The 12,504-nt window shown below is 42.3% G+C and overlaps 2 protein-coding genes across 2 annotated transcripts in view; one reads left to right on the top strand and one right to left on the bottom strand.

The window, feature by feature from the left end:
• Window positions 1-1,474, bottom strand: part of NMBR (neuromedin B receptor) — a 21,730-nt gene extending 20,256 nt beyond the window's left edge. Inside the window, exon 1 of the mRNA XM_027689701.1 lies at window positions 837-1,474. Coding sequence (XP_027545502.1) covers window positions 837-1,252 — 416 coding nt within the window. The 5' untranslated portion in view covers window positions 1,253-1,474. The remainder of the gene's footprint in view (window positions 1-836) is intronic.
• Window positions 1-12,504, top strand: part of GJE1 (gap junction protein epsilon 1) — a 17,176-nt gene extending 4,672 nt beyond the window's left edge. The window contains exons 2-4 of the mRNA XM_027689713.1: window positions 8,852-8,970; window positions 9,556-9,738; window positions 10,149-12,504. Coding sequence (XP_027545514.1) covers window positions 8,932-8,970; window positions 9,556-9,738; window positions 10,149-10,544 — 618 coding nt within the window. The 5' untranslated portion in view covers window positions 8,852-8,931 and the 3' untranslated portion in view covers window positions 10,545-12,504. The remainder of the gene's footprint in view (window positions 1-8,851; window positions 8,971-9,555; window positions 9,739-10,148) is intronic.

Below are 12,504 nucleotides of genomic sequence, written 5' to 3'. Positions count from 1 at the left end.
TAATTTAAGGTTGCAATTACACTGCATGATTTTGTCTTTCAGAGGCTGAAGCAAAGTCCAACAGGCACTCAGTTGTTATAAATTCCTTAAGTACCCATTCACAGTAATTGGGAGGAAAAATTGGGGATCCAGCTCTTTGTTTCTTCCTAATTTGACCAGTACTGAAGATGAAAGTGTTACTTTCTATTTGTTTTGGTGTATTTTCTTTTTTTCCCCCTTTTCTAAAAGTTCAGAAGACAAAAAGAATAGTTTGAACAAAAGTTTAAGACTGACAATTACAACAGAACAGTTTGGTGCCTCTGAATTCCCAGAAGCTAAGCTAATTCTGGCAGTCACCTCTGGTAACCTGCTCTTCTACTAAGGCACAGATACACATACACACACACACATACATACACTTTCTCAGCAGAAAGAAACAAACTGATTAAAAGTACCTCTGTGCTTGACTTGGTTTAAGTTGCTCACTGCCTGTCGGCATAACACTGTGACTTGGCAAGGTCTGGCATCTAAAACCTTCCTCAAATGAATAAGATTTCAGTATGTAGGCTGTTATAGGCCCATCCCAGAGGTGCAGAAGACAGGGCTAAACCCATTTTTTGCAGCTGACACCCCGGAAGCTGAAGGCCCAGGCACACCCATTTCCAGATACCTTTTAACTCCAGTTAATACCAGACTTGCCATCGTCAGTGAGGGAAGGACTAGCACAGGCACCTCACAAGCTGGAATGAGGGGACTGCAAACCAGGGACACCTTATCCAGAGGGACGCTTCACCTAGCTCTGGCTAGCCTTCGCCCAGCCTGCAGAGAGCTGAGAACTGCCAGCCCAGCTTTCCTACCTGTCAGCACTGAGGGCAGTGAGAGTGAAGACGGAGACACCAACAGAGGTGAGCTGGATGACAGGGATGAGCTTGCAGCCCAGCTCCCCGAAGAGCCACTCCTCAGAGAAATACCGGGAGGCATCCACGGGGACACAGGTCACTAGCAGCAGCAGATCACCAGCTGCAAGGCTGGAGATGAAGATGTTGGGCACACTTCTCATAGCACTGTTGGAAATGAAGATCTTCATAAGCGTGATGTTGCCCAGCAAGCCGACAGCGATGATGAGGAGGTAAAGCGACGGGATCACACAACGGATGATGAACATGGCCGTGCCCTTCCCTAGGGGCAGCAGGACTGTGTCGGGCACCAGGTGGGCACTCTCATTCTCCCCAAGGGGCATTGTTGTGAGCTCAGGCGAGAGCTCTGGCTCCATCCTCCAGCTTCGGGTGGACTGAGGGTCTCTAGTGCAAAGTGCAGTGGGAGCCACTGGAAAGCTTTACTTTTCTGCAAGTCAACAAACTTTCTCCCCCCTTCCCTACTGCCTTTCTTCCTTCACCTTCTTTGACGAGTTTTTTTCCTTCAGAAATGCAGAAGAATGTCCAACGGTGCAGTGGCAGGGGAGGGAAATAAAAATTCCCATGCTCTGCCCCTCAGCTCTTCGCACAAGCCTGTCTCGGTGGGCAGGTGGGCAAGAGATTCTGAGCCTTGCGGGCAGCGAACGCCGTCAGGACAGCGGCTGCCTGCCCTCGTCCCCAGGAGCGCCCTCGGATGCTCGATCCGGCTACCTCCTCGCGCCCGCAGCGGCCCCGGGGCCGCCAGCGCTGTCCAGCGGCGCCGGTGCTGCTCGGCCCGCAGCTGCGGGCGGCGGCGCCGGAGGCGGAGGCGAGGCGCAGAGCAAGCTCCCGGCTTACTCCGCAGCCCCGGTTTATACCTGGTACCGGGAGGGGCCGCCCCGCCTCTCCTCCTGCAGGCGCCTGTGCCTTCGCCCCAGCCCCGAGCCGCCGAGGTGGATCTTGCGCGAAAGGGAGAGGCGGATCCCGGAGCCGACGCCGTCCCGCGGGGTCCCAGCCCCCTGAGCGCGATGGAGACGACGGGGGGAGCGGGAGGGGCGAGGGGAGCCTATCCCCCCGCCGCTGCTCTCCACAAGGAGCCCCCGAGAGGCGCTCTCCGGCAAACCGGAGGGCTGTCCGCCACGTCGGGCAGAACGCGGGATCGCCTCCGGAAACCAGTCTTCCAGCATTTTACCCAGGTGAAACCACGGCGCTTTGAAACGCAGGGTAACGGGGAGCGAGGGACTTGGAAATAAAGAGATTTTATTCCTGACATCCAGCTGTGGGTTCTGCAAAGATTTTACTCAAAGGCATCAGGTGTGTTTAAAGTTTTAGGGTTTGATTCGCAAAGTTGCATTTCATAGTGGTCTCGACATAGAAAGGGAGAGAGGTGTTGTCTTTTATCCGTGACTTACTATGCAAATGGTATAACACAGTGGAGAAAGAATGTTGTTTGCCTCTTTGAAGAGTAGCATTTGTCCCTAGTGTTTCTTGCTTTTCAGTGAGGTAATGTCTTTTACTTCCTAGTGTCTGCACGTGTATAGGCTTTCCAAACAGTTCCATCTGTTTCCAGCAGGAGCCATGAACGTACATAGCCGTGTACATACGCTGGAAGACAGGCAGACCTACTGAACTGAAGTTTTCAAGACAGAGTGCTAACGCAGAGGAATAACAGCATTAGCCATTAACGTGCTCTGCAGACTTATTCCTTTATTTCTTTCTCTCAAAAGGGAGGATGTATGAGCTTGTAGCAAACTTATTCATGTTATTAAAAGAGTTCTCTTGAAGCTCTGTGGGTTTATGACAGGTGTATGAAGGATCTGTCCACTGAAATATCAGAAGCAAAGCATGTCCCATGTGCAGTGATACATAGTCTGTCCATGGCATGCTGTCTAGTGTAGGAATTAAATCAGAGATTTCTCTTAAATAATTTTTACTAAGATTATCAAACAAAAAGCATTAATGTTTCTTAAAAGTTACATCTCTCTGTATCGATTGATCATTGTGATTCTTCTCACATCCCTGAATATATAAATGTGTTAAAGTTGTGTAAATTACTGATTCATATAATGCTGAATAATTTGTTAGAGACCCAGCCAGTGCTAGGCCTCAGAAAAGATCAGGCTAGAGACTTCACCTTTACCACTAGGCAGCTCATTGGAATTGTCACAGAGCTCCTCTGGAAGTGATTCTTGTTACTGATCAAGTTTCCTCCACACAGTGTTAAATTCACCTACACTCCCTCCGAGGCAGCCTTACTGATGGCTTAGATATTTATCTAAATTGCTGTGACCCTCTACTTTGCTGAGCATACATGAAATTTTCTAAGATCAACAATATTAAGGTCTCTGCTAACACTCTGAATCTGTCTTTTTGGTTCCCATTGTGGGATCTAATATATGTCTTTAACACTGTGAGCTAAATTTTAACACTGAGAGTATGGTCCTTTTGCTAATTTATTTGAAAATGGGTTTATATATGAACAATCAATATGCTTCCCATTGGGAGAACAGTTTAAATTCAAAATATATTTAATATTAATTTATCTGGGACAAGAGGAAGTTGAGTCTTTTTGCATGAATATCATCAGAAGGACACTTTAAAAGCTTCTATTGGCAGAAGCTTATTGCAGTTTGAGTGGAAAGAAGTGAGACCCCTTGCTTTTTGTTGCACAATATTACCACTCCTAGTGCTGCCTTCCAGGAGAATTTCTTCTATCCTAATAAATTTTATCTCTCCTTTAGTCCACAGTAATTCCTAAGGTTAAGGAATTAGAAACATTTTCTCTGTGAATTTATGTTCTTGATTTTTATCAGTACTTGATTTTATCTACTCTATGTTCTTCAGAACTCTGAACAGCAAGGAAATAAGCTTTGGAGAGAGTGAGTGACTCCAGCTCAGAGAAAACAAAAATTTAGATTATGCTTCTAGTGTTGTTCAACAGACGTCTGTGTAAAGACAAGGAAATACACTCAAACAGTATGAATATAATTTCCCACAGAGGCAAAAAGGTATTGGGGGAAGATCCACAGACCCTGACATAAACCAGTCAGAATTCAGATCTCCACATACAAACTGTTCTTCATTCTCTTTTCAAACAAAATAGTACACCCGTGTCTTTGGATCTTATTTCAGATTACAGCCCTGAGACAATCTCGTCATGCAGCTGTGACACAGTACTTGGCGCAAGAGCAAGGCAGAGTGCCACAGGTAAGTGTCCTTAGTGAGAAAAAAACTGCACAGGCACAATCAGCCAGCACAGATGGAGTGTATCTGGGAATGCAACACCATAGGGCAGGAACCACAACAACTTGGAAACGTGAGAGGTAAATCCTCTTCATCAGTAATTCCCAAACGTAGGGATTCATAATCAGTTCGTGTAGGAATGAGGAACTCCGCACACCTCACAAACGCCCTCTACCGAGAAGTTGTTCTGGCAGAGAAAAACACTACTTTCCCACGTTTGTGCAGCTCGAGGCACTTGATAATTCCAGGGCTAATTCCAGATTTGCACATCACAATAAGCTTTGTGTAGTCCTATGAAAATTCAAGCATATCTGCCACCAAAACTACCTGCAGTAAGAAGAGTTTAATTCAGTATGTGTTCTTGAACATTAAATGAAAACTGGGTTCAAGTGCAGCCCTAGAAGTGATCATGTTTGAAAGCCTGATCATCAGTCACACATTAAAAAGAAACATGGCAACAACTAAGGAAGAAATAGTATTTGATTTTAAACACTGAGCATCAGGAACCAAGCCTTTCAATAAATTTTGTAGTATCACACATTAGACCAGCAGACACAGCTGGAAAAAGTGGCATGCATTTTATCAGAGAGTGACTTCTTCCAGACAGTCAAAAGTACAATAACCTTAAGTAACTCATGTTTTCTTTCTTGTTACTTCTCAATAGAGGCTTTCTTATTTTGATGGAGGGTTTTTTTGGCAGAGATTTTCATTTCAGCTTCTTGAGTTAGGGGCTCTATTTAAAGGACAAGAGGCTACTGAAATAGATCATTTCACCAAGTTTCAGAATACATAACAGGGTTTGCAACTATTCCTATGTGGGTAGCTAGAAGTGGGTCCAAGAAGCAGCTGGGAAGAGTAGGCAGAGTCGAAGAAAGGCAGGGAAGGAGACAAGGTCTCTCTAGCTCGGTATGAAATACTCCATGTTTGGAGTCAAGGAGGACAACTGTTCAGTTTCTAAGATCACATCTCTAAGGCCAGACCTCACACTCTAAGGTTAGACATTCAAACGTCAAGCCTCTACAATTCTTTTACTAGTAAAATAGCACTGGAAGTTAAACATCTCATAGGCAATGCCAGTGCACTCCCTGGGAGAAGCTGATATGAGAAGAATTATTCTAAAGATAAGAATTATTGTGGATTTGTGTGGAGAATGTCACAAATAGCATAAGCTAGAAAACTAAATATGTTCAAAAGAGAAACACTGAGTTCAACTATGGCTGCTCAGGGATAAGCTAACTAACATAAAATATATCTGATATGCGCCATGTAGTTCTTTACTCTTCAAGACTCCAGGGAACAGAAGAAATACCTACACTCTGTGGTTAATGCTGGGCTCTGTCCAACACCAGTACTATGTCCCTGGAGCACTGGGCTACAAGCAGAAGTTTGTGGCCTCCCAAGCCTGGAAAGCTCCAACAAACACCAATACAGAAATTCTTCCTCTTTTGTCTGTATGGCTGGACAAAGTGTGTGTAGGAAAGAATGCCAGTGATTCATCATGTGTATTTCTTAATTTTTTTAGATTAAATTGACTTTGAATTAATTTAAAAAAAAAGTGGGGAAGAAGCTGCCCCGTCCAATAAACCTAGACACTAGTCCACCCCTCTCAGCTTTCAGATTTTACATCCTGCCTGCTATTCTTTGTGCCACACATAAACCAGCAGTGAGGAGGATCTGAGGAAGTCACCTGACTCCTAAGCCTCCTGGCCTAGCAGAAGGCGAAGCAACCTCCATCTCAGGTCCAAATTGAAGTGCAGGCACCAGTCTGCAACTGGCAGAGGCCTCCACTGGACCTAAGCTTCAACACAGGGAACTCTGCAAAGCAAAACGGAAATTCATGCTTCCAGCATCAGACAAAGCTGGAAAGCTGGCAGAAGCAGCTGTTCTCCAATATTTAGCATGCTACCTCTCTTTTTGCAGATGAAAACTTATGTTATTGATACCAATTCAATTTTTTGTGCCATTTTCACGGTGCTGTTTCTTTCATGGCACAAGGGTAATAGGTGCCACTACATTTAACCCTTCTATTAAAGCAATGAATTGGGTGCTTAATTTTAAACACACATCTCATCCCTCCAAGCACAACTGCAGCTTTATGCATGCATTTAGATTCCATTTGTTTTACTGTGATTATTCAGTAGGACTCAACTCATTAAAAGGTTAAAGAGCACATAGCTGAGTTGCCAACTTCAGTCAAAAGCCAGGCTTAGGACTGACTTAGAAACAAGTGTGATATCAACATCTTCCATCCCATTTGTTTGTGATAGACAATTAACAGACAGCTGCTCCTACAGATTCAAAACAAATAGTGATTTTCTGTCAACAAAGTCCCATGGAATGGCTTGAGTTTTGTCAGCAGACTGCATTCAAAAGGCCTGCACAATGCCGACTTACTCTACTTCCATCTCAAATTATCCTCCTAATGTGGTGTTGCAAAGCACATTATTGAACACACATGACAAAAGAAAAACATTGCTATTAGTTTCTCCTAGTGTGAAGATAATGGGATTCCTGTGCTTGATCTCACATGGCAGGTATTGAGCCACTTCAAAGAAAGTGACAATTTTATTGTGGGCACATTTATCACACTCAGTGGGGTTTCAGTGCAGATGCCCATGGGGTTTGTACTGGGTTTATTTGACAACCTCTCCAGAATTCTTTTTTTTTTTTAGTTCGATGCAGCTGTATTCCTTATGTGTTCCCAGAACTAAATCAGAGCATTGCCAGATAACTCTTCTTTTAGCATCTTTATCACAGGACAGAAATTCAAGTTTCCATAGTGCTGTTTCTGAAGTTCTACAGAGAATGATTTGATTGTCTTAGATTAGATTATCTAATCAGGTAAGTAATTACATGATCCTCACCTAAAAATAACAAGACACAAAGTAGCATTTGTATAGTGCAACTTTTTAACCTAAAATGTGTTCTTAAATATTGTTTCTATCTGTAGTGGAATCAAATGCTGACCAAACTTCATGACTATTGTGTGTTCATGTGCATCAATTAACGTGCAAATATTTACTACCATACCAAGCATAATGAAAAGCATTGAAAGATCTATCTCCATTTAGAAACTAGGAAATTTTCAGTTTTCCTATTATTGCGTTTATAAACATTTCCGCTTAAAGAGATCATAATAAATACTAAAACAAGTGTTTTTGGAAGTATATTCAGCAGCAGGTTTTCAATAGCAATTCACATTTTAAATAATGAAATTATTGAAATATTACTGACATTAAACATCTGCCCAGTGTGCTGAGCTAATTTAGTCATTGCATACTATTGTGGGAACATTCAAATTACTTTTGGATGATAATTAAGCTCCAGATATATTATGTATTGAAAAACAATTAGCTGTAATCACAATTACTGCATTTTGGTGAAGGTTAGTCACACAGCCTGAGAACCACAGTACTTTATTGTAGATTACATACCACTATGAGGCATTATTGCTTTTAGTTCATTCCACATACGCAAACCTCAGCATTCACTCTATGCAGCAGAGCAGAGCAGCAGATTGCATTATTAAAAGTTTGGAAACCCAGTCTCGGTGTTACTGATACAGCACCTTTTACAGTACTCCATGAGATAGACATTTCATTAACTGCCTGAACTAGAAATTGTAGTAAATAACATGTACTCATTGAAGCATTTTTCAACTTCTTTGCAATTGAGCTACTTCAGCAGACACGGGGCAGATTCCCCTTACAAAGGATGTTCTGATGTCTTACTACAGTTATTTTTATGATGTCATTAATACAGTCACATTGAGGTACCTTGTACACACACAACAGCTAAATCCATACATAAAATGAACCGTGATTCCCATCTCTTATGTCCTTCTGCCTAGGCTTCCATGTCTCTGAGTATTCATCACAGAGGGAACAATGCCTTTTGTTACTTTGGCCTGAAGTTACGCTGCAACCAGTTACAAGGGAGGTTCTCTCATGATAGAGGGAAAAGAATAAATGCCCCTCTTTGGATTTGTTGTCTGGATTTCACTTTCTTGTGCACCCAGAATAACAAATAAACTATTGCGCTCCAGTGACTGACAAGTTAGCATTTGCCCCTTACTGGTTTCCTGTCTCCTTCTTCCTCTCTCCATCTTCTAGTAAAACTCCCACTGGGTTCAGACCACTCAGTTGAGGTAAATCCTTGAGGCTATTTACCAGCAGGAGTGTCTGGCGTCCGCATGGGCTCGCATGCCTAGCTCTTCTAGAGATCTTTCAACTGCACATACTGAGTAAGCTGGCAAATTATCAATTGCAATTATAGCCATTAAGTTATTAATAGCAATTTTAAAGTGGTTAATAATATTTAATTCAATTGCTAGTTCTTTGAATTCAGAATCGTGGACCAACAGATTCCAAGTCTTGTTGCGTCCTTTCTTTTTTATTGGACTTAGTTAAAAAGCAGCTATTAAACTCTGGATATTCCGGCTCGCTGGGTCCCGGGTCCTCCAGCCGGCAGCAGCCCCGATAGTGATGCGCCGGGTTCTTAACTGGGACCAGGGACGGGCCGGGGTGATGGTCAGTACAGCGGCAGTGAAAGGCCGGCGTAAGGCAGCGGGGCAGGGGCAGGGGCAGGTGCGCAGCCGGCAGGGGGGCGGCGGTGGCGGCCAGCGCTGCTGACGGTGCTGCCCCGGGATTATCGTCCGGCGCCAGCCGACCCCGCTTTTGCTGCGTCCCTGCCGGCCCGACCGCGGGGGCCCGCCCGGGGACAAAGGGCGGAGCGAGCCGGGGCCGGGGCCAGGGCCGGGGCCAGGGAGGGCTCCGGCTCCGGTCGCCGCCGCCCACGCAGAGTACCTTCCCCAGACATGTCCCCCAACTACATCCGGAGCTTCTCGGAGGGATGTGTGAGTACCCGGGGGCGGCTCCCCACGGCACTGCCCGGAGCCGGGGTCCGGCCCCAAACCGCGCGGGGGCTGCGCCGCGCCCGCCGCCCCGAGCTCAGAGCAGCGGTGCTGCCCGGGCGGGACGCTGAAGGCGGCTTGAGGGGGGCTATAAATGGCCCTGTGGGGACCTGAACTTTAATTTGCAGGAATAAGTATGGTTATAAGTATGGTCTGGTTTGATGGTGGCACGGCGGTCCGTGCTTCGCCATCACCTGACATCATGTCAACAGCAAAACGAATAGACTTTGGGTCGAAGCGCTCAGCTCCGTCTGGCGCGTTCTGCAGCAGCGGAATACAGATAAAGGCAGTGAAACAAATGAACTGACAACTGCTAGACAAATGAACGTTTATATAAAATTAGTAGGAACAATAAAAGAGTTGTAAGCCGTTATTTTGTTAGAAAGCTACTGCAGCCTTCATAGACAAACTCCTTTTAAAACAAGTAAAATAAAATAAATATTTTGGATAATGAAAAAGAGCAAGTAGACCTCCAACAATAACAGTGTTCATTTTTGTTTTTATGGTGAATAACCCTGTGATTTGCAGCTCAGGCCACCAACGGTAATTGGCCAATTCCACACTCTTTTTTTTGGCTCAATTCGAATGTTTTTCCTTGGCGTTTTGGGCTTTGCTGTTTATGGAAATGAGGCCTTGCATTTCAGCTGTGACCCAGACAAGAGAGAGGTTAATCTTTTCTGTTACAACCAGTTCAGGCCTATAACTCCTCAGGTAATTATCTTTTATTTGTTTGTTTGTTTGTTTTTAATTGTAAAAATCTAACATTAAGAAAATAAACTGCAAAATTTAAACATGAGTGTTCCATATAAGAAGTAGTAACTGGCTGGGCTAATTATCTCTATCTTTTCTTCATTAGTATATTCCTTTTAATAACCCTTTATCTGTGACTAAATATGGATTTGTGCTTTCTGTCCTTCATAACAACAATCCTAATGTTTCAGAAACCAACTGAAATTTCAAATGAAAACATAACAGTGATTTTTACCTTTATTGTCATCTAAGTGTTTAAACATTTAATATATGTTAAAAACAGACTTGCAAAATGTTCCAATATGTGTGCATTTTAACTGTCCCTATGCAGTTGTAAATGATCTGACAGCTACCTTTCTGCTACATTTTAGGTTTTCTGGGCATTACAGCTGGTGATTGTACTCGTACCTGGAGCCTTTTTTCACCTTTACGCTGCATGTAAGAGCATCAAACAGGAAGATATTCTCCAAAAGTCATCCTACACGGGTTTTTATATCTTCTCTGTTTTCTTAAGGATTGTCCTTGAAGTTGTTGCTTTTTGGCTTCAGATTCAGCTCTTTGGTTTCAAAGTGAACGCAATCTACATGTGTGATGTGGGAGCACTTGAAAAAAAGATTAACGTTACCCGGTGCATGGTGCCAGAGCACTTTGAAAAGACAATTTTTCTTATTGCAATGTATACATTTACTGTGATTACAATGATCTTGTGTGTTGCTGAAATTTTTGAGATCTCATGTAGAAGGCTAGGTTTCTTAAAAACTCAGTGAGGTCAACCACTCCTACTCATTTACCACCGTGTCCACCTGTAGTTTTATCAAAATTATTTCAAGCCATAACAAAAAACATCTCCTGTCCTCTATGTAGTGTTGCAGAAGAGAACCACACTCATGATTACTGCTGCAGAATAGTCATCTGACATTTACTCCTTATCTAAAAACTACCACATCATGTGAATAATCTTTGTTTCCATGTCAAGACTAAAGACAATAAGATTTACAAGAGTAACATATTTTCATGACCTGCCACAAACAATAGTTTTGCCTCCAGAGGAATGTCTGTATGTGAGGAGGAGGTAATTTATAAATGTACTGTTATTCACAGGTTTTCTGAATGCATGCAATGGGGGCTAATAAGGTTATTGACCTTCCAAGAAAAACTATTCCAAATTTCTTAAATGTTCTTATGGCTTGAGAATTAAGCGGTAATGGTGGATAATCTCTGAGTACCAGAAAGAATTTGAGCATCTTCCCAATCAGTGCCACTGTTACAACCTGCATCTCAGCTCCCCAGGGCAGAGACTCCTGGTTAGAACTGTGGGGACAACATATCCATCAATACCAGCTTAGTTTGTAGTGGTCTAGCTAGTGTCACCTGCTGGCTGGGAATCTCCTTTTATAAGTGAGAGAGTCACATGGTATTCTTTGTGCTGACTGGAATGCCTTACCCTCCTTATGTTTTGGCTTAAGATGTAGAAGATTTTTAATAATTTAGCATGATCCCATTTTGAAGGAATAAAGACTTAATTTTGCATAAGAGGCTTAAAAGTGTCAAAATAAAATATCGGAGATAAGCCTTCTCTAGACCCAATAATGACTTGATTTCAGTGAGAGTTTTGCTTGTGTATGACTGCAGAATCAGGCCCACAGAATTTTTTCCTATATGTGTCACACCTAACTTCCTGCTCTGACTAAAGTTGCTAGAATAACAGCTAAAAAAGAAGTCTGCATACTAAAATTATTCTATGCAATAAGTGTATGTGGTTAAGTTAGGTTTCAAACTTTATATAGGTATCAGATATTTTTGTGTGCAACAGTTTCTTCTTAGGGACTAATAAACATATCAAATTTACAAGTGATTTCCTTGTGCTGAAGTGAGATAATGGAAATAAAACAGATTTTAAAATGGGAAAGAAAGGAGGAAGTAGTTTCCTGTATAAAATACATAAGAATAGCAATCATAACAATTAGCTATTTTCTGTTTGTTTTTCAAACATAAAAACTTGAGATCCCAGTGACATTTGGGTCCTTTCAGGAATATTTGGAAAATTCTGGAAAAATTATTACCAAATGTTTTAGCACCAGCTGTTACTTATGCAGTCCCAAGCAAGGTTGTAATCCTCACCCACAATAGTAGTCCTCGTTACATAAATGGAATTGCATGATTTAGGTGTCTTGGATTTGATTGAATCTGGGCCATTTAAAACAAAGTGGGTGACAACTAGATGTCTGATTTTTTTTAATATGCTGATCAAGAACAAGATGATGAATTTCAGTGCATTCACTATATTAAAGCATTAATGTTATTTTTTTCCCTACGAGAATAAGATATATGTTGTCTTAAACGAATGTCCAGTCAACACCATCAGATTTGTTCAATATGAAACTTACTTGTAAGTTATTTGATATTTGCAAGCATTACAAGTGGAATAAAAATCACTGTGCTAATTTCTTGTTTGCATAATGTGCCATGTGCTTTGGTTGATACATGTTTAATTTTTCACTGTATATGTCAGTATCCATCTGGAATTATTCTTTGCAATTGAAACTTGTAATCTCAGGTAAAAACCCCTTTTTTATTTATAAAAGAATACAATAGATAGAACTACTCAAAAGAAGAATTTACTTTCATGTGCTAGGTACAGTTGTGATCAATGGTACACAAATCACACGATCAGATATTTGTATAGTAATAAAATTACTTAATCACAACCTTGTCAGTATTTTCCCT

The sequence above is a fragment of the Neopelma chrysocephalum genome, unplaced genomic scaffold, assembly GCF_003984885.1.
Source record: "Neopelma chrysocephalum unplaced genomic scaffold, ASM398488v2 Primary Assembly neopelma1_23, whole genome shotgun sequence".
In the NCBI taxonomy this organism is placed as follows: domain Eukaryota; kingdom Metazoa; phylum Chordata; class Aves; order Passeriformes; family Pipridae; genus Neopelma; species Neopelma chrysocephalum.
This window is presented reverse-complemented; position numbering and strand designations above follow the sequence as displayed.